The sequence below is a fragment of the Muntiacus reevesi genome, chromosome 6 (assembly GCF_963930625.1).
Source record: "Muntiacus reevesi chromosome 6, mMunRee1.1, whole genome shotgun sequence".
Lineage (NCBI taxonomy): Eukaryota > Metazoa > Chordata > Mammalia > Artiodactyla > Cervidae > Muntiacus > Muntiacus reevesi.
In genome coordinates, this window is record NC_089254.1 from 42525422 (window position 1) to 42547996 (window position 22575).

At 35.7% G+C, this 22575-nt stretch overlaps 1 protein-coding gene across 1 annotated transcript in view; it reads right to left on the reverse strand.

The window, feature by feature from the left end:
• RELN (reelin) overlaps positions 1-22575 on the reverse strand; it is a 530384-nt gene that overhangs the window by 186751 nt on the left and 321058 nt on the right. The window contains exons 12-16 of the mRNA XM_065939296.1: positions 13727-13878; positions 5481-5593; positions 3916-4124; positions 3031-3159; positions 1997-2106 (exon numbers count right to left, since the gene is read on the reverse strand). Coding sequence (XP_065795368.1) covers positions 1997-2106; positions 3031-3159; positions 3916-4124; positions 5481-5593; positions 13727-13878 — 713 coding nt within the window. The remainder of the gene's footprint in view (positions 1-1996; positions 2107-3030; positions 3160-3915; positions 4125-5480; positions 5594-13726; positions 13879-22575) is intronic.

Here is a 22575-nt window from a genome sequence, read left to right on the forward strand (position 1 = left end):
TCTGTTTTTCTAAGAGTGTGGAAAAGATAAATGCATTTTCTTCACTATTTTCACTAATGTAATCAAGCTAAACAAATTTAAAAGTGCTGACAAACATACTTTGCTCTAGGATCTTTCATTTTACTAAGAATTTTCAATATTGATCTGTTTTTTTTCTATTTGTTTTCTTTGATGTAATTCTGAAATTCCATACTGAAATGGGAGAGATTTGGGGGGTATTCTTTGGCAAGTAGACACAAATTTCCCTTGAGAAGATGTGTGTGTATTCCTCTTGCCTTCTGAAGAAACCAGAAACCAGGGTCTGCTTCTGCAAAAGCCTCACATATAAAATAATATCAGAATTTAAGAGATTCTGTGGCTAGTTCTGCATTTGACAGACGCTGCTAAACATGCCTATTCCGTGTATTTTTATCTTTTCTCATTCTACTCAAAGCATGATGTTGGGAATTCACAACCTGAAGCAAACACTTCCTGACTTAAACTCATACTGTACATCTTAAGGAAACTTAAATATTCTTTTCATAGGCTTATATGTTCTTCATTTTGCACTTTAATTTTTTGATAATCTAAAGTAATCTAAGCTCATTCTAGGACCACTGAAATGTATGACAGCAGGAAAATGCCATCCATAGCCTACAATCCAGAGGCATATACTCATTCCCTAGAGCTAATCAACAGGTAATTCAAGTTCTATGGAAAATACTCTGCCAGGGGAGAAATTCCATTTTAATAAATGCATCTTCAGACAGTTTTGCAAATACAGTGTGTTTATCTCTATATGTTTGTACCCATGTGGCTCATATGGTCTTTGAAATCTGGGTCTTTTATTGATCTTCTTTTAATACAGATTGTTTAAAAAATTTACTGAGTTGATTAGACTGCATTACTGACTCAATGGACATAAGTCTAAGCAAACTCCAGGAGACAGTGAAGGGCAGGGAAACCTCGTGCGCTATAATTCATGAGGTCACAAAGAGTTGGACACAACTCAGTGACTAAACAACAACAAACAGCAAATTATTTTGCCTGAAGTCATTCCTGAGTTTCAAGAATTGAAACTTCTTGAATTAATTGTGCACTAATTTTTAAATTATTCAGAAAAACAAAAATGTTAAGAGACAGAAATTTAGCATTTCACAATAGTGAAGGGTTTTCCCACTTTACAAAGTTAACATAAGTCAGTGGCTATCCTAAACTAACTTAAGTATTGATATTTTGTCATTTCTTCCCTCCCTTTTACTTCTTGTAGTATAAGCCATTCATTCAAATTTATATACTCTTTAAAACAGGAAATCTCTAAATCTGCCTGAAGTAAGAATTGCTAAGTGAGTTGGCTATTAATAAGAAAATATAGGAAATTTACAGTCATGGACTCCAACAGATTAAATATCTTCTCTCATGAGTACTCAACATGAGTGACACTGGTTTTAATGTTATGCAACAATTTATCAACAATTCATTTAAAAATTAAAGATAACAGGGTATTTTATGTATTTCTAAATTTTCCCTTTATGCTATTTTCTGAAAAGGAGGTAAAAGTTCCACACAGAAGTTTCATTTTAGAGATGATGTTTCCTGATTTGTGGCATCTGCATCTAAAAAAGAATCATCCAGATGTCACGGTAGTTATTAAGAGAAGAATGAGTTATTTTAATACATGCAGTGTAGCATTTACATTAATTTTGTATAAAACATTCAAGAGAAATGTTAGGATATCCCCTGTCATCAACTGCGAATCTGAGTTTCAGAGCTTTATGCACTTTAAAAGAATGTACGCTGAAGCGTACTAGCATCTAATATTGCTGACTCCACTGTCTTTATGTTTCTGATTGTGCATCCCTGGGCTTCTAAGGGAATGCAAGGGAGAAAGGGAAGAAAGGGCGTTTAACAAATTGCAAGGCCATGACTTAGAAATGTGATTAAGCCTGTGCAGACGAACAAAAGCACAGGAAGAGTCTACTTCCATGGCATGTGATTATGACAGGCAAAAACTAACCATTATCAATTGCCCACATATTTCCAAGGATTGGTCCCGTTTGTCTCCAGCGAATTCGGGTGTCCCGGGTTAGTGCTGCATTAGGAAGGGGAATTGTTATTCGGTTCCACCTGCAAGAAAGTTAGCACAAAACAGCTTCATATGCAGTTCACACCTTTTGAATCTATTTTATATGCTTTTGATGTTCTAGTCTCTCTATGCTTGAGATGGCTGGTAATAAACTCTTTAAATTCACCTGTGGAGTCTGTTTATAATTTTAAAACAAATACGTAACTAGAGTACCTTATAGCCATTGATTTTTTTCAGACTTTTTAAAAGAAAATTTTACATCAATACTCAGACCTTAGATATTATTCTATGATAAACTGTGATGAGCTAGGGTGCTGATTAGCACTGATTACTTCTTATTTTTTGCTATTCTCTAGTTCTGTGCATATTTAAACACAGGCTAGGAAGGAAAATAATTTTTAACTTAATCTTGCATTCTTGGAAACATTTTTATTATTTATCTAGTGATTATTCTGTAAAGAGGCAAGTATTTTATACAGTCATCTTTAATCCTCCTAATGGTCCTTAAAGGGGTATATCTTTGTCTTCAATTTACATGGAAAGAGGTGGAAAGTTTGAGAGAGTAAATATCATTATACAAGTAGACGGCAGAACCAGGATTTGAGCCCAGATTCAATTCCAAAGCTTAACTTTCTTCCAGTCTATGCTGCATCTTTTCATTGGTAACTATTTTGGCAGTAAGTCTTTTTGGCAATAACCAGAGGTCACTATATAGAGTTTAAATTTATGCAATCCAAAATATAAAAGCTTAATACCTAAAGAATGAATGACTCTCTACAAATTGTGATCATGCATCAGATTTACAAAAGTTACTTTAAAAAAAAATGAGATCACTCCTAAATCAGATGAGAAGGAGAAGGCAGCTTTCTTATCTAGTATGCCAAAAACACTAATCTCAGGCTTAGTTACTGATTTTGAGTCCGCAACATGGATTCAAATCTCTTGCTATGTTAGAGTTCACTCACCCACTGTAGTTTTCAGAGGAGTAGATCGTGCTGTGAGGGAGGTGGGGTCCGGCACAGATCTCAGGCAAACATTCAGTGTGGAGTAGAGACCAGGAACGCCCATGGTTGGTAGAAAACTCTAAGCTGATACTGATCACACCAGAATAAGAATAACAAAACGGGGCAAAGATAACAGATGAAATTAAATGACTCATCTCTGGAGAAGTATATTAAACATCTGTAGAACTAGTGTAAAAAAATTTAAGATGCTGTTTCCAAAGTGATTGTTTTCCCCTCCACTGAAGTCTGGCCAGCCTTCAAAGTGCAAGCAGTTAAATTACTGCTAATAGAAATGAACGATGTTTTAAAGACAGCAAATGGTAACTTGAGATTGTGCTCCTGAATTTGATAGATGGCAAGGCAATTACCATGTCTCACACTGCTACTTCATCCTGTGAACCTGAGACTGACAAAATCCTTAGGAAGGATAAGAGCAACACTTCAGCAAATAAAACTGAGAATTCATCGCTCTTGAAGTGCTAGTTGATTTCTGTGTCTATTATTAGGGGGTCATAAACTACATGGGGTCAAACTTTTTCTTCAGTTATTTGTTTTATCTTCTCTCTCAGCAAACTGTTGGAATGGGTGACTACCAGAGCTAATCCAAACACCGTTGACACCTAAGATCAACTTCTTAGAATAAAGTCATTTCTACTTAAAATCTATCTAATCATACATATTACTTAAAGAAATTTTCTTTTTCCCTTGGGGGGAAGTTTGTATTTTACTAATAGATACTTTATTAAAAGTTCAGGTGACAACTTACTAAGAAGTTGCTCTGATTGAATAGCCAAGTTCACGTGTTCATTGTTAATTTGTCCACACACACAGAATGTGGCTTCCTACCTGTTCCCAGGCTGCTGTGTTCCACATCCCAGATTAATAGAAAACTGTATCATGTGAGACATTGTAGAAGGGAGAACAGGTAAGACGTGGAAAAAATCTACGGCCCAGACATTCCTGTTATGCCCTTGATGGTTCTTTTGCCTGAGACAAAATTTGGTAGCAGGAGTCTGAAGATCAGGATTGATGACTACAGAAACCAAAGATGGAACCTTCAAAACAAAGGAAACCAAAATCACTCATAATCTTCCTTGTGGGAATCAGTGCGAATTCTCTAAGATTCAATTTACAATTATTATGTATACAACTGCCATTTATTAAGCACCAAGCAATATTTTGCTTATTCCATTTGTTATTTCACATCAAAGATGTTGTCCTTAGGGGACACTCATTTTAATCACTCAGAATTCCTCCTTTGCAGACAGCTGAAACTCTGTTTGTGACTGGTCAGACTCTCTCTACCTGAAGATAAATTGGCTTAAGGTCTTTAAAGTTATCAAAGCTTATGTATCCATTTTATCTATCTTTGCACTAGACAAAGGCAACTTGACATTAATCAATCTTCTTTTAAAGTGTATTCAAGTAATATAAATTCTTTGCCAAACCAGGTATTCCAAAAATAGGACTCTAAGCAGAAACATCCATAGCCAATGAGTTAATCCACGATAACTTACATAATTGATTTGGTCTGAGGCATGCAGCTGACCAGTGCAAGTATGACCCTACCTAGTTATAGCTGGAAAAATAACCCATTAATAAAATTCCAAATGGTATAATTTGGGTGACCCTAGCATGTAGGGTATGTTGGATACTTTCTTTGGTTGTTACCCATCTAGCCTTGATGTTTATCTTCTGTCTTCTGACTTAAACTATGAGTTGCTAGATGCTGGCTTTGTTTAAGTTTTTCAAAGTACTGGCTCTCTGGCTCAAATTAGCAAAGAGAAAAAAGCAAAGGTAGTAACAATCTATACTTCTACTGGGTCTTCCCAGGTGGTACTAGTGGTAAAGAACCTGCCTGCCAATGCATAAGAGACGGGGGTTTGATCTCTGGGTCAGGAAGATCCCCTGGAGGAGGGCATGGCAACCCACTCCAGTATTATTGCCTGGAGAATCCCCAAGGACAGAGGAGCCTGGCAGGCTGCAGTCCATAGGGTCACATGGAGTCGGACACGACTGAAGCTATTTGGTAAATACTTCTACCATGTCTTTTGCCTAGGAAACTGCAAATGCTGGATTAATACTCACTATGCCTGATAGCAAGTCTGTGAGGCTACACAGGTAGGGTCACTGTTAAGAGTTTTCTTAGGGACAAGAATAACTGTTAGCTCACTGGGTTCCACCTTATTGTCTCTGATGGGCTGTAATTCAATCTTCCTGATAAAATCTCACCTTTTTGTTTATATTAGGAAAAAAGTGAATGCTAAAATAATGTCCACGTCACTTTTAAAGAAATGTGGCAACTTCCTGGACTACCAGAAGAGAGATTTATCTTCTGCATTTAGCAGAGTCTTCATGGTTTTGATTTGGACTGGGGTGGGGCCAGCTGACACACAGATTGGCATGTATACCTTGTATGAGGAATAGGAAAGAGTATCCAATGTAATGTGTTCTTTTCTTCCTTCAGTTTTGGCATACAGGGCAACATCATTTTCATGAGAGTCTCCAGGATCACAAATCCCTCCTGCACACAAAATTTTAAGTGTTAGTACCAATTTGCACCCATGAGAATATCAAATATAGTGTTAAATATTAGAATAAAAAATAATTCTAAAACCCAGATGTCACTTAAGAATGACCCTAAACAAAGTAACCAGATCCAAAGAAATAATTTATGTAGACAGTTCAAATAGGCCATGCTAAAGATCAAAGACTTGACATTTTTGAGGGCCAAAGTAACTATTTACCAAACTATTAACCAAAGTAACTATTTACCATTATTTGGGTAAAGAGATTACCCAAATAACAGTCTACAACAAACTGTGACTACAGGTCCATATTTTAACTGTCATTAAATAAATGTGCTCTGCTTTTTAATAAACCGTTACTTTCTTATATTTGAGGTCATTGTGGTCAAAGTTCAGAAACTATTGATTATGATTTTAAAAAAAGTGTGGTGAGTCCCTGAATCAAGGATTACTGAAGTAGTGTTACTTAAATGGTTACATGTAGTACCTTTAATATTTTAGTATATATTAGGAGAAGGAAATGGCAACCCGCTCCAGTGTTCTTGCCTGGAGAATCCCAGGGACTGGGGAGCCTGGCGGGCTGCCGTCTGTGGGGTCGCACAGAGTCGGACATGACTGAAGTGACTTAGCAGCAGCAGCAGGTATTTGTATTTTAAATGTAACTCATTTTACATTTTTACTTTTGGTACCTCATTTGATTGTTTGAAGATATATAGAGTAGTTTATTCCCTATCACACTAATTCACAGTCATAGGAAACGATATAAAGTTAGACTTTGAGAGGTGGTTAAGATTATTAATCATGCAATACCTGAAACTGAAGATCATTTAACCAGTTGGTGGAAGAACGAGGAGTTGATATTAAGTTTTAAACTTTGACCCTCTATTCCTTTCACTATCATTGGGCCAATAACCCTTTTTATTGCGGCTTCTATCAACTGTCTGCTTAACCTAGATTTTAAAGGATTACTTGTCAAACCAGAAACTTCTCCCCACTCACCATTATCCTTCATAACAACACTAAACAAAATAGCAGAAGTGGCAACACAGATTTCCTGGCAAACATTCTAGCCCTAAGGTCCAAAATTTATAATATTAATTTCTAATTTTATTATTATTATCTTCCGAGACAAATCTCTTCCAGTTCTTAAATCAACCACTATTAATCTTAATTTTTATCTACAGGAAATTTCTGTCCCTAATACACTACAGTGACACAAAAAGCAAACTCAAAAACTCCAGAATAAGATTACCCTTTAAGAGTTAACCTAGTAAAGTCAGTAAATAATGGATGAGACTTATCATCTGTATAAATAAATAGTCATTTATTGCAAATGCCTGGGTTAAATTCAACCTGGATAACTGGGATCTGATCTTGGATAGAAATTACTGAAACGTGATGTTAAGTAAGAAAGTTAGAACCTGACCCGTATAAGAAAGAACATGATAACAGAAGTAACTTGGGTGTTGGTATTTGTTAAATCTGGCACATTACATCTGTCAGACATATGTAACTTAAGTGTATGTAAGCAAGTATGGGGCTTCCCTGGTGGCTCAGAGGGCAAAAACTCTGCCTGCAATGCGGGAGCCCTGGATTCAATCCCTGGGTCGGGAAGATCCCCTGGAGAAGGAAATGACAACCCACTCCAGTATTCTTGCCTGGAAAATCCCAAGGACCAGTATAAAAAGTACATAACAGAAGAAACTTGAGTATTTGTATTTGTTAATTTTGGCATGTTATATCTGTTAGACGTATGCAACTTGCCATATAACAAATATTTACTGAGCTAAGTAATCTGAACTGAGAATAGAGAAGCCAGATATAGTGATAATGTAGACCTCATTCTAAAAGATGTTTATTGTTCAAGGGCAACAACCTGTAAAGAGAAGATCATGATTTTGACATCTGATATTATGTTTTTGCATATCATTGCACACTTCAAGGTTATAGTAAAAACAGTTAACCAAGCCATTCTATAGGATAGTCTCAGCAGGTAGGGGGAAAGAGCTATACGAAAACTAAATTATCTTCTTAAAAACTGGTTGTTGAGCCAATATAAAAGACTTACCAAAAAGAACAAAAAAGGTGAAAGGTCACAGGCATTATGGGTTTAAAGCACCACATCTAGAGACACAGGAACTGAACCATCAGTTCTCTCTAATTTCATTAATTTGTTCCCTGTAAACCCTCTCTGCTCTCTCAAGAACAGTTCGTGAACTGCATCTGCCTTTCAGAGAGAATAGAAACCCACGTGGGAGTTTCATCCAGCCCAGAATGACAGAAGAAGAAAGTCCAAAAGGAGCCAAGACTTTAAAATGATGACAGACTTTATCTGAAAGATCCCTCTGGGGGCAATTTATCAGTTCTGTGAAGTTTCAGTGACAGCAGCTCCTTCAGAAAGATACAGATTCTTCTTCAGCTTCATTCACTTTGATGTATTGTGGAAAGGTATGACTCAAGAGGCATTTTGTACAGCAATTAAAGTACAGAAGATTTCAATAGAAACTAGATGGACAGTTAAGTTTTAAAATATTTTAAATCCTGTTTTAAGTATTAATAGCTTTTTAAGACTTTTCTTTTTTTTTTTACATTAAGAAAGTGGTTTTGTTATTTACTGTGTGCAGGATATTGGACCTGAAGGTTCAATTGAGCCCTGACCTCAAAAAGTCTGTAATTTGGCAAGTAACTAATAACATACGTGAAAGAATGATAATTAGCAATCAAGCATGTTGTGTTGCCATAACTGCAGCCAAAATTCAGAGAAAAGAAATACAAGTGTAGAATAAGAGAGTGGGATATATAGGAGATGCTTAGTAAATATTTATTGAAGAAATAATAAATAAAATTAAAAAACCCCAAATGAATGATGTATATTAGATTACTTTTGTCATGATCACTGCATTCTGGCTCTAAGAACAGTGCTGGATACTAGTCCTCAATGAATTTGTCTTATATAAATGAATGTGTGAATAAAGGAAACAGACCGTGAACCAAACTTAAAAAGTTGAGCAAATTGTCCAGAAATGGAGGTCATAGCAGACTGATATGAGCCAAAGGATGAAACCAGGAAGGACACGTAGGCAGTGTCTGAGAAGAAGGGAATGTGATCTGTTCTAAATTAACAATCGGCCACTGATTTTCCTAAGGCACAATACTTAGTGAGGGGTTACTTATAAACTGTCTATCGTATATTAAATCTGTTCCCACATTCTTTTCTAGCGGTTCAGATGGTAAACAATCCACCTGCGATGCGGACAACCTGGGGGAAGATCCCCTGGGAAAGGGAATGGCAACCCATTGCAGCATTCATAAGAATTCTCCCAATAATGGGAGAATCCAATGGGCAGAGAAGCCTGGTGAGCTATATGGGGTTGCAAAGAGTCAGACATTACTGAGTGACTAGCACTTTCACTTTCACTAAAGTTTTAAAGTCTTTTTCCATAGTATCCAGTCTTATCCTACCTATCCAGCTGTCATCCTCTCCTATCCTATCCTACCCTATCCCTATCCTAACCTAAACACACCTTTGCTGGATTCTACCTTCTCCTCAAGATCAGACCCCATTCCATGTGTTTACTGATGAACTTCTCGAAAGAGCAGTTCTCTGTCAGTGAGCCATCTCCATTTCTCTTAACTTTATATACTTTGGCTTCCCCCAGGCACCATACCATGAGGAATCACAGGTGGGCTCTCCACCCGTCCTGGCTGCCTTTTGTCTCTGTGGCATTCCTCCACTGTGATCACCTCCTAGTCATCCCACCCCCGAACCACTCTCTCCCCTTCCTCCTGTAGCACAGAATCATGTCCTCCTCCTGCATTTCCTTATGCTTTTTCTCAGTATACTTTGTCTCTCCTTGTCCTTCTATCTACACCTAGATGAGGGTTCTCCCTACAGAGTTTTCATGTCCTACTCTGTCTTCTGCTTGGGAGAGCACAGTGACTTTAGTGGCTGCAGTTATCACCTGCATGCTGACAACTTTCAAATCTGATTTAGACCCTGAGTAGAATTTCTGTGCTTATATGGCCTTCCAGAACCCCCAACCTCAACATATCTAATGATATAAAACCCTCTACTCCACATTTTCTCTTTATCATAATTATTAATATTTTTGAAAGTAGCAATTTTGGGAAATGGCACCATTCTTCCAGTCATCCTACAGAGATACCTGTGTCCGCTCGGAGACTGCTGTCACCAATCCCAGTCAGCTGAGCATGAACTTCAGTTGGCTCTTCTCCAGTTATTCTATCTCTGTCCCTCCTTCACATTATTGCCACCATCATGTAATTTCTTTGTTGCTTGGATCAGTGCAATAGCCTTCATAATTTAGGGCTGCCAGCTAAAATACTTTGCATGACCAATCCCTATACAAAAAGTTACTTGTTGTTTATCTGAAATTCAAATTTAAATAAGTCTCTCAGTCTCACTTTCAGTTCAGTCACTCAGTTGTGTCCGACTCTTTGTGACCCCATGAACCGCAGCACGCCAGGTCTCCCTGTCCATCACCAACTCCCAGAGTCCACCAAACCCATGTCCATCGAGTTGGTGATGCCACCCAGCCATCTCACCCTCTGTCGTCCCCTTCTCCTCCTGCCCCCAATCTCTCCCAGCATCAGGGTCTTTTCAAATGAGTCAGCTCTTCACATCAGGTGGCCAAAGTATTGGAGTTTCAGCTTCAACATCAGTCCTTCCAATGAACACCCAGGACTGATCTCCTTTAGGATGGACTGGTTGGATCTCCTTGCAGGCCAAGGGACTCTCAAGAGTCTTCTCCAACACCACAATTCAAAAGCATCAATTCTTCAGTGCTCAGCTTTCTTTATAGTCCAACTCTCACATCCATACATGACCACTGGAAAAACCACAGCCTTGACTAGACGGACCTTTGTTGACAAAGTAATGTCTCTGCTTTTTAATATGCTGTCTAGGTTGGTCATAACTTTCCTTCCAAGGAGCAAGTGTCTTTTAATTTCATGGCTGCAATCACCATCTGCAGTGATTTTGGAGCCCCCAAAAATAAAGTCAGCCACTGTTTCCACTGTTTCCCCATCTATTTGCCATGAAGTGATGGGACCAGATGCCGCGATCTTAGTTTTCTGAATGTTGAGCTTTAAGCCAACTTCTTCACTCTCCTCTTTAACTTTCATCAAGAGGCCCTTTAGTTCTTCACCTTCTGCCATAAGGGTGGTGTCATCTGCATATCTGAGGTTACTGATATTTCTCCCAGCAATCTTGATTCCAGCTTGTGCTTCATCCAGCCCAGGGTTTCTCATGATGCACTCTGCATGTAAGTTAAATAAGCAGGGTGACAATATACAGCCTTGATGTACTCCTTTTCCTATTTGGAACCAGTCTGTTGTTCCATGTCCAGTTCTTACTGTTGCTTCCTGACCTGCATACAGCTTTCTCAAGAGACAGGTCAGGTGGTCTGGTAGTCCCATCTCTTTCAGAATTTTCCACAGTTTATTGTGATTCACACAAAGGCTTGGCATAGTCAATAAAGCAGAAATAGATGTTTTTCTGGAACTCTCTTGGTTTTTCAATGATCCATTGGATGTTGGCAATTTGATGTCTGGTTCCTCTGCCTTTTCTAAAACCAACTTGAACATCTGGAATTTCACGGTTCATGTATTCCTGAAGCCTGGCTTGGAGAATTTTGAGCATAACTTCACTAGAGTGTGAGATGAGTGCAATTGTGCAGTAGTTTGAGCATTCTTTGGGATTGCCTTTCTTTGGGGTTGAAATGAAAACTGACCTTTTCCAGTCCTGTGGCCACTGCTGAGTTTTCCAAATTTGCTGGCATATTGAGTGCAGCACCTTCACAGCATCATCTTTCAGGATTTGAAATAGCTCAACTGGAATTCCATCACCTCCACTAGCTTTGTTCATAGTGACCCCCCAATAAATCTGGCAACCCTATCCTACTTGGTATTCTATTTTCTAATTTCTGATTGTTTCAGTGTTTCTTTCACACTATGCCAGAATTACATTTTTAAAACAAAGATGAGAATATTTTATAGAACTGACAGAAATTACCTGACAGCTCCATGTTGCCTAGAGTAAAAGAATCCAAATTCTTCAGTATGATATTAAACTCAGTCACTTTTTGGCTTCAGTTCAGCATTCTAGTTCCAGTTTATGTCTTTCCATTCAACTATCCTGGGAAAATCAACCAGCTCTAAATGCGTCATGTACCTTTATATTTGTGCTTTTGCTCAAAATGCTGGCTTAGCTTAAATGTTCAAGGCCCAGTTCAAATACCATCTATTTCACAAAGCTTTACCCTAATCCCATCTCCGTGGCAATATCTAGATCTTCCTTTGCACTTCTGTAACATTTTCATTCCATTACAGCCCAACTGCAATCTCTTTCAAAGATAGATGTTACTTGTGGGCAAGGACTGAAAGTAATTTTTTTACACATAAAAGCCAAAATACATTGAGTCTTAATTATTTATTAGACACTATTTTAGGACTCTGCAACTCACTGATCAGCACCTCTGTGATTTAGGTGGCATTATTTTCTCTAGCTGTAGTCTCCATGTATGCTAGCTCAGTGTTCTACATTCAATAGGAATTCATTAAATTTTTTAATTGAATGGAGAGCTTTTATTTGGGATAATGTACTTTGGGCCCATTTAAGTGAATGTTTCCTCAGAGTCAATGTAATTTTAATTAATTCATTAATAATTTGCTTTATCCTAGAAAGAATTAAAGATAACTAGATCTATTATATACAGATGACAATCTCTTATACAAAGGCAGTGGACTGTGTTGATTTACCATTATTTACTATGAAAAAATGAAGAATTCAAAAATATTATATAAAAAATGAAAATATGAAAAAGGGAAAATATTTAAATTAGACTGGGATATTAAATGTTTATTATAATTTGCTGGATGGGGAGTGGTTCTTAAGGTTTCCCAGGAATCAGTCTTAATAAACTGAGAGCTAGTTTGAATTCTAATTATTTAAAGGAAATTAATTTATTAAATTCCTAAAATTTCTTTCTAAAAAGAAAAAATTAAAATTTATTCTCTTTAAAAATTTTAAAAAATTAAAAAACTGATGTCTGGGTCTTTATACAACTCATTTCAGAATCAAGGTGAGGATATCTTTATGGCAGGAAGATTACATTATTATGGTTTGTATCCACAGTATCTTTGTAATCAAATGGATCATTATTGGAAATGAGGTAGCATCACACAGGCAATGTATTTGACAACATGATACAACTGGAAGTTTGCTTTGCCACTCTGAGCTGTAGAAAGTGAGGAATGTGAGAGAAATAATAGCCAGTGCAGAAGCCTAGACTTGGGAGGCTTGTTTGTCCTGATGAATTAACATCTTTGCTAGTAAGGTCAAAGGTAGACAATGTTTATTTCCTGTTTCACTTCCAGGTGTGGCCTGTGCTTTTCCAGTCATTTAACAAAGAAGGCATGTGACACCTACTCACATTTTTGGAATGACATCCAGTGAAAGAGTATGTAGCTGTGGCTCTTGCTGACAAAAATGATAAATTTGAGAGGACACACATTTCAACCCCTAATTCCTCCTTGGGTATTTTTCTAAATTTTTAACTATTTATTTGCTCTGCAAACATCTGAAGAAAAATAACACTTTATAAGTACTTTTTTTTTGTACTTACCACCATATTATAAAGTAGAAAATATTATCAAAGTATTAAAAAGTATTATTAATTTGTTTCTTAGCTTCCCACAACAAAACAGTTATGCAATGATGAGATATCCATTTAAAACAAATGGTTCAGTTGGTTGACTGTATTTTGGAGAGGCTAGAGGTTTTGGACAAAGGAGTTACTTTGTTCTTAGCTTCTCTCTTATTGTCTTTTCGGCTATGACCACTGCAGCAGAGGTGGAAAGAAGGTTTTAAGACATTTTGTCTTTAGGTATAGTCATGCAAGACCAAGACTAACTTCTGTTCAGAATGGTTCCAGCAGGGCTGGTGTGAGGCAGATGTGAGCACCAATTTTGCCGAACCAGTAGTACTCATAGTTCATGAATTTTTATTTTATAGTGTAGACAACAAACAACCTTACTTCCTCAGGAGTCGGTGATGGTCTAGAATTTGCCCTATTTCGAACAATAAAATTTGTTCAAAATGTACCTACCCATAACAAAGTAAAACCTCAGGTTCCCGTAACCAGTAGTGTCCAGGTAAGGGGTACATATTTTCCTCTCTCCATCTTTGAAGAAGACCAGTGATAAACCTGATTCTATTGTTCCACATTCTGTACCAATGACAGCTCCCACGATGTCCCACCTTTAAAAAAATGACAAACACTAACAGTTAGAATATTAAGTCAAAACTTTATAGAGTATAACATTTTATTTTTAATGAGGAATATTTACTTAGTAATAAATAATTCTGAAATAAAGATGTGGTATCTCCAATTTTCTTGAAGATATCTCTAGTCTTTCCCCTTCTATTACTGTCCTCTATCTCTTTGCATTGTTCATTTAAGAAGGTCTTATCTCTCCTTACTACTCTCTGGAACTCCGCATTCAGTTGGACCGGAAAGAAAGCTTAGCACTGAAGAATTGATGCTTCTGAACCATGGTGCTGGAACTCTTGAGAGTTCCTTGGACAGCAAGGAGATCAAACCAGTCAAACCTAAGGAAAATCAACCCTGAATATTCATTGGAAGGTCTGGTGCTGAAGCTGAAGCTCCAATACTTTGGCCACCTGATGTGAAGAGCAGACTCACTGGAAAGACCCTGATGCTGGAAAAGATTGAAGGCAAAGGAGAAGGGGGCAGTGGAGGATGAGATGGTTAGACAGCATCACCAACTCAGCAGATGTCAATTTGAGGACATTTTGGGAGATAGTGGAGGACAGAGAAGCCTGGTTTGCTGCAGTCCATGGGGTCGCAAAGAGTCAGACATGACTTAGCAGCTGAACAGCAACAACAAGGATGTGGCACTACAGGTTTTACGTAATGAAAATGAAAGTGAAAGTGTTAGTCGCTCAGTCATGTCAGACCCTTTGCAACCCCATGGACTGTAGCCCACCAGGCTCCTCTGTCCATGGGATTTTCCAAGTAAGAATACTGGAGTGGGTTGCCATTTCCTTCTCCAGGGGATCTTCCTGACCCAGGGATCAAGCCCAGGTCTCCTGCATTGCAGGCTGATTCTTTACTACTGAGCCACCAGGGAAGCTCCTAAACAAAGTTTTAAACACATTCCTTTCACTATTACAGTTTTTCTGTGGAGAAAAATTTCATCAATACTATGTATAGTGTGACTTCCCTGGTGGCTCTGTGGTAAGAAATCTGCCTGCAAGGCAGGAGCTTTAGGAGTCATGGGTTCGATCCCTGGTTTGGAAGATCCCCTGAAGGAGGCCATGGCAAGCCACTCCAGTATTCTTTCCTGGAGAATCCCAGGGACAGAGAAGCCTGGCGAATACAGTCCAAAGGACACAAAGAGTCAGACTCAACTGAAGCAACTTAGCATGCATGACATGTATAGTTTATCTGCTACATAATAGCCTTTATCCTCAAAGCACTTAAACAGTTGAGATTGGGGATCAAATTTGAACTAAGGAAACAGGAAATCATAAAAGATAGTACCATAACATTATAAATACTTATATGGTATTTTGCACATTAAAAATAGTTATAGAATAAAAAGTCAAACAACCTGGCAAAAGTCTAGCAAGTTTTCAGAAAGGTAATGTGATTTAAATATGCAGAAATGAATAAAAACATTTACTATTTTAAAACTCTTGTATCTCCTTAGTATTTATCTCTGCTTGTGTCTAATTTGGCCATTGCTTTCACACAACTAACTTGCCTACAGAGGAAACTGGGACACACAGACATAAGTGGCTTACCTAAGGCCAACTACCTGTTTGGCTCTGAAATTGAGACAGATATTCTGTTTCTTAGTTCACTGTTATTTTAGTAGATGCAGTTCTAAGAAGGGTACTGTGCCAGGACAATTATGTTGAACCGTTTGAAACCAAAATGTTTAGAGTATGCTAATTTTTTTTTTTTTTTTGTATTTTAACAGATTATATCAATCATTTAAGGAAAAGCAGCTCCTAATAGTACTAGACTACTGTATATACCAGGAACCTCTCTCCACTCATACAAGAAAATTTCACACTGGTTCATTGGTCTTTTACCTGCTCCATTTATCCCAATTAAGCCACTCAGTCTACTGATCCACAAAGCAAGTTAAGGTTATAAATGATGCATATGATGACTCCTTTTAGGCATCCATCTGCTTTAGAGTATTTTCAAAATGAAAGATTAAATTGGAAAAGATGGAATTGTCACAGACTAAAAGAAGGTTTTATTCAAGTGAGAAATGAAATTAGCAGTCTTTTTCTCTTAATTATTAGTTTTAATTAAGTAACTCTTTAATCTAAATGAATAGTTTTCATGACTTCTACCACAGAGAGGGCTATATGAGACATGATTTAGGCTGTATTATTTCTTTTTAATCTTTTTTAAAACATATTCAATTTTATTCTAATTTTCATTTCTCCCAATATATATGAAGATAACAAAAGTGAGGTTATTTTCTTTAAAATAAATATATTACAAATACATATACAATAAAATTAATAAATACAAAGATATATACAAATATATATTACAATAAAAGGAAAAAGAAAATTTAGTCAGCTTTGAAGAGAAAAGTGGAGAGAAATCTGAAAAATCACTTTGTAAAATTCTCACTGCTTTAAATAATCTTTCATTCATTAAAAATTCAGTAGGTGCTTCTTATGGCACAAACTCATTCTTTCATGAATTTGTATAAACACTGGCTCGAGCTTAGTTGGAGGCAAAGTATCCTTGAGGGGGTCCCAGAGCTGAATCAACTACTGAGGGACCTGATAGACACCTGCCTGGACTTCAGAATCCCTCTCGGTCAGGTTGCAAAGTTGTAGTCTTTTCCAATTACAAAAATGTCATGGTCTCTGACTCTCTCAATATAATAATTACATGAAGTAAAATTATGACATAACCAAATCTTTTTTTTTTTGTTTTCTGTGACAATGTAACTTTTTATGAACTATGACAAATTTGATTGTCAGTGTATGTTTATGGGCGTGAAAATGCCATTTGAATCAAGAGATGCTAGTATTTCAGAGATTTTGTACTGATGTTCTTTCTGCAAAGAATATTCTTGCCCAACCAGCATGGCTGACTCCCTAATCTCCTTTAGACATTTATGATGATGTCACTGACTCAGTGAAGCCCTCCTTAGACATCTAAAATTGCAACCTCCAATACACTTATACGTGACACTCCTCCCAATCTGCTTTAATTTTCTCATTAAGAAATATATAAAATCCAAACTATACTATAAAAACAGTATAAGTTAAAAGACATATCCTGTTTGCTATATAGTCTCATTTAACATGCTGAATTTTTCATTTACATATCTTGTTCATGAACATAACCAAATCTTTGAGTCCAGCAGGGGTATTTACAGTGCTCTATAGTTTTAGCAATATCTTGGATGGTACTGCAATTTCCCTGAAAAGGAGTGTTATTTCTCTACATTTTAAATTGTTTTCCCCAAAGAAATGTGGTTCTTTGTGAGCTGCATTTGAAGGAATGTCTGCCTAGAGGGAAGAACTCTCTACAACATAGCAATTTATATTTATTCTTTGATGGCTAATTCTAAAAAAACATTCCTTACATTATTTATTATAAATACATTGGTATCTATTATTTATAATAGAATGGGGCAAAGTTGGAATATGCAAAAAAATTTAATAATCAATAAAATGCCTTAAGGCAACTTTGTTCCTTAGAGGTAGGAGGGCAAAATAATATTTAATTTATATTTTAGTGTATGTCCTTCTACTTTTTGTATCAAAAAGAGAATTCTTTTTGTAAGCAAAAATAATTTAAAGAAGTTTTTTTTAACTGGAAAGCCGGTGATCCTCCCTATTAGCTGCTTTGGAAAGCTTTGAGAATATAATTACATTTTAATCAGCTCACACTTTAATAGTTTTAAGAATGATACGAAAGTATAACTGATTCATTTAGCTGTATACCTGTAACTAACACAATATTGTAAATCAGCAATACCCCAATAAAAATTAAAATAAAGAATGATATGAAGGAGTAAAACTTAAATATTATAACCAAAAAAAGTGAGATGATAGATATGTTAGTTAACTAGATTTTACAATGTTTATGTATATCAAATCAACATGATGTACACTTCAAATATCTTACAACTTTATATGTCAACTGTATCTCAATAAAGCTGAAATTAAAAATACTTCTTTCATAAGCTCAAAAAAGAATGATGAATATTCTTCAAAGGGCAATCTGGCAGTAATTATAAAAATGAAAATTACATATACACATATATATGTATATGTATATATCTGATTCTCTAATTTTTTTTTCTTCTTTTAGAAATTTCTCTTTCAGAAATACTTTAATAAGCATACAAAAAATCTATCACAATATTCTTTGACTATCAACAGAGGTCCAGATAGATAAATTGGTACAGTGCCTTTCTGAAATAATGATATGTATTCACTGACTAGAAGAGACATTCATAATATATTGTTAAGTTTTAAAAAATCAAGTTTAGTAAGGAAAATGTGACTCTAGAGAGTATTTTTGTATAGTTATAGAAAAATTTCTGAATGAATATATACCAGAAAACATGTCTACATTTTAACAGTGAAGAGTGGGATTCACATTGGAAGACTTTTAATTTTTACTTTACACATTTTTTTTCTTTTGCAAAAGGAAAATCACTTTCAGAAAAAGGAAGAAAAACATTCAATTTATATGTGTTAGAATTCAGAATGAAAAGCTAAATTATTTCATCATAGATTGATGAAAATACTAAGAATATGAACATAGGAAACAGAGGTCTTATATTTTAAATACCTTTTTTTTCCCCCTACAAATATTGGCACAAAAGCCTCTAAAAGGTAATGGAACTTTTCACATGAACTATGAAGATCTGTTTTATTATATTTTCCAGAATATATTAAACCACCTAAAGTTGATGACTTGAGGCTTGAACTAAGATATAGAATAGAGCCTGGCTATAAGAGCCTACATTTACCAGATTCATAACATTTTTTTATCTACTAGAAATTCTCTGAGATTGAATAAGTTCATTACATCCATAAGGTCTCTATTTGGGATGAATTCTTTGATATTTAATAAGGAATGTGCCATAGGTAAAGATTCTTCCACATTCATTTATATTCATGAGGCTTATCTCTAGCATAAGTCCTGTGAGGTCTAGCAAGGTGTATACTTTGACTAAAGGCTTCTCCACCTTCATTGCATTTATAGGTTTTTCCTCCAGCATGACAGCTTAGGTGAAGGTAAAGGATGAGTTCTCTTTGAAGGCTTTCCTGTATGCAATGCATTTAAAAATTCTTTTCTTCAATTGGTTCTGCTATATTTCACTCAAATTCAATTTTGTCTTAGGTTTTTATTACACGCATTATTTTTATTTACACTCTTGTTAGAATAACATTAGTAAAGAGTATTGGCTTCAGAATGGTAGAAAACACTCAGCTTTCTCACCAATAAAATAGAAATATGACCTAGACTGAAGATGTTCAGAGAAAAAGATGTATCGCCTGGCATATTACAGTTTCAAATAATGTTAGTTTCCTTTTTTCCAACCCCCCCACCGCCCCATAAAAGGTACTGCTATATTTGTTTTAAAATAAGTCAAAGTGGCAATTCAAATGAACTTCTAAATTACAATGAGTATTTTTTCATATTACAATTAGTAGAGCAGCAATCTTGCACAAAGTTGCAGTACAACATGCAAAATGTAATCGCTTAATCAATCAATTTAAGCAAGGAGATACTTAGTTGAAAGAAAACTGTACTTTCTATCAGTGGGTCTTTTGTATAGTCCAAGATTTGGGCTACAACCCTATCTGGGCATTTAAATTTATTACTTATGTGATCTAAATGGTCAAGTGGTTTTGCTTTAATAATAATGAACGTTCCTGTTTAAAAAAAAAAAAAAGCAGACCCACTTAATACAATGTTAACTCGAACTGTCAATCTGTCCTTGATTCACTTATCCTGAATTATAAGCTTAAATAAAATCCCTCTGGAGCTTTATAAGCATCTTGTGAAAAGGCTCCTAAGCCAGAGGTAACATAATTCTTTTGGGCAGGATAGAGGGAAGAATTTGTAGAAAATAGCAAGAGATGCTCAAACTGTTCTGAAGAGTTTTAAAGAGCTTTAAGGCCAATTTTTAGTAAAAACATCAACTGACATGGAAGGAGATTGTTCTTGTTGGCCTATATGCAGTTTAGGTTTTCAAAGATATGTGTAACATTCTTTGCGATTATCTCCCCAGAAGGGGAAGCCAATATAAATTTGTTTTAAGTTTATATTGACTTTTTCTTGGTTTTATTCCAGTGAATAGCACTGAAATTTAAGAAAGACATCTTGAAAGACATTTTGAAACTTAAAAGACAGTTGCAGTTATGACCCACTTTTCTAAGCAATGACATTAAAAAATATAACTAATACTTTGAATTTTGGTCTCTTTATATAAATTCCTACCTAAGCAGAGACTAAGTTATGGCTGACCTGAGGAAAACATTTTCTCTGCTCAATTTTTTTCTGTAATCTTTGATGAGATGTTTTAAAGTGTATTTCTTGAAAGAATTTCTTCAGGACAAATTTATAAAGCAATTGTCTTAATAGGGTGTGGATGGTAGCAGAATGGGAGTGTTAGGACTGGAGGCTGGAGGGAACTGGGAATACTCAGTTCAGCAGTTGAGAGACTGCTCTCTCTGCCCTCAGCATCCCTTCTATGTCTTGCTAGTGTTTTGGAATTCTGGGTATTTCATCTATTTCTATTATGGTAGCCATATTCTCATTATTGTAAAACTGGAAGACAAGAACAATTAACATTTTACTGTATTTCTAATATTTTATATGTGTATTTCAATATGGTCATGAAAATATTATACAGATGGTTTTGAATTTTGCCTTTTTTCACTTACATTAATAATATACACTTCTCCCAGATTATTATTAACTCTTTAAAAATGGGTTACATAATATTTTCTTATATATGCCAAACTAGTAACTACTTTGTTGTCATACTTCAAAATACATCACTAAGTAATTATACTATTTAGTATAATTTATGGGGCTGAGGAATTAAATTCTCCATTTTCTAATGCTCCTAGATGTGTTTGTTCTATTAATAGATAACCCTGAGCTATGTTTCTTGAGGTATCAGAATTCTGCTTCTCCTTCATATAAACTCCTAGATATTCAGGAGTGCCTTGTGGTCAATGTGGGCAGGTGAACTACTGAAGAAAGACTATGGAGAACAAAGACATGCTGAAGAAGTGGGCATCTGAGCATTTCAGTGCCAGCAGCCTCTTCTAACACCGCTACAGAAAAATCCTATCGTGGTCTAATGTTGTTCCAAGCTGTGAGGAATTAAGATTCAGATTTCATTCTTTTTTCTGTGACTTCAGTAAAGACAGTCCTTTCTCGAAGAGGAAGATCGTTGCTGTATTCTGGATGCTCACGTGGACAGCTAGTTTGGAGGGGGAAGAGGGTATTAATTCAAGAATGGCAGTGCCAAAAGTGAAGGTAAAAATGTGCTGCAAATTAAACAAGGAATTCCAGAACAATTTTGGCATACCTAATCACATGAACTTATTTTTGATTATTTGAAAATTTACTGTTTATGTTTTAAAATAGAAAAACAATTTGCTTAAATAGAAAGCAATGTTAGAACCCACATCAAAAGCAAACCTGAACAAATAAGTCTTTTAACAGCTTGAAACAAGTTAACTTTGATCTATTTTAGCAATTCCATGGTTTCAAAATATATCCAATTATCATTTTAACTAATACTGTCTTTCTTAAAATGACCTCCCATTAGTTTACTTAGAGAATCTCATTTAAGTTTCATTGGACTATTTAATTTTGTTTGTGTTTCTTTTATATCTTATTAGTTTCTGTGAGTATAATTTTTCTTTCTGAATACCACTTTGGTCATATCCTATTATCAACAGTAATGACAGTTGGAACAGCAACCAATTTTTAATTTTTTTTTGATTGCTTGTTATGTCATGCACTGTGCAAAGTGCTCTTCATATATTATTGCATAAAATATTCCTTTTTAGTCCTTTTATTGCTTAAATCTGAATTTTATCTTATAGGGTTTGAATACCTGATATTAATATGCCTCCTTGCTTCTTTTGTTGCATTTATCTGGTATATTAGCTTTTCTTCATTGATTTTCAACTTCTTATGTTATTCTAGTTTAAGTCTTTCATAAATAGCAAATATACAGCTGATTTTTAAAAACTTACTATGAAAATCTCACTTAATAAATGAACATAACTCATTCAAGTTTATTGTGCACTGATACATTTAGATTGAAAAAGTGAAAGCGTTAATCGCTCAGTTGTGTCTAACTCTTGGTGATCTCCTGGACTGTAGCCCACCAGGCTCCCCTGTCCATAGAATTTTCAAAGTAAGAATACTAGAGTGGGTAGCCATTCTCCTCTCCAGGGGATCTTAGATTGGTTCATGCCAAACTGTTTTCTGTTTTCTATTTACCTTGTTTTTTGTTTATTTTTCTGTCACTTTCCTGGCATTTGTAGACTAAGTTCTCTTTATTCTGTTAAGCTAACGCTTTAGAAGTTACGTAGCCTATATATGGCTAACATAATTTCTTTAACACACCTATTTACCCTTAAAGCTTTCTACTAACATTAAGAGTTATCCAAGACCTACATTCTCACTCCAAGCAAGTAAAGAATGTTGGCAGTATTTTAATTCCTTCTTTTTCTCTTCTTGTCAGTTTCCCTTTGTAACTTTTATATTGAGGTCATCTGGGCTTTAACTACAAACTTTGATTTAAATATTTTAATAATCAATTTTTTTTTTCAGTCTGAACTATAAGCTTTCCTTTTTTCCTTGCTCACTAGTCTTTCTTCAATCTATCATATTTCTCTTGG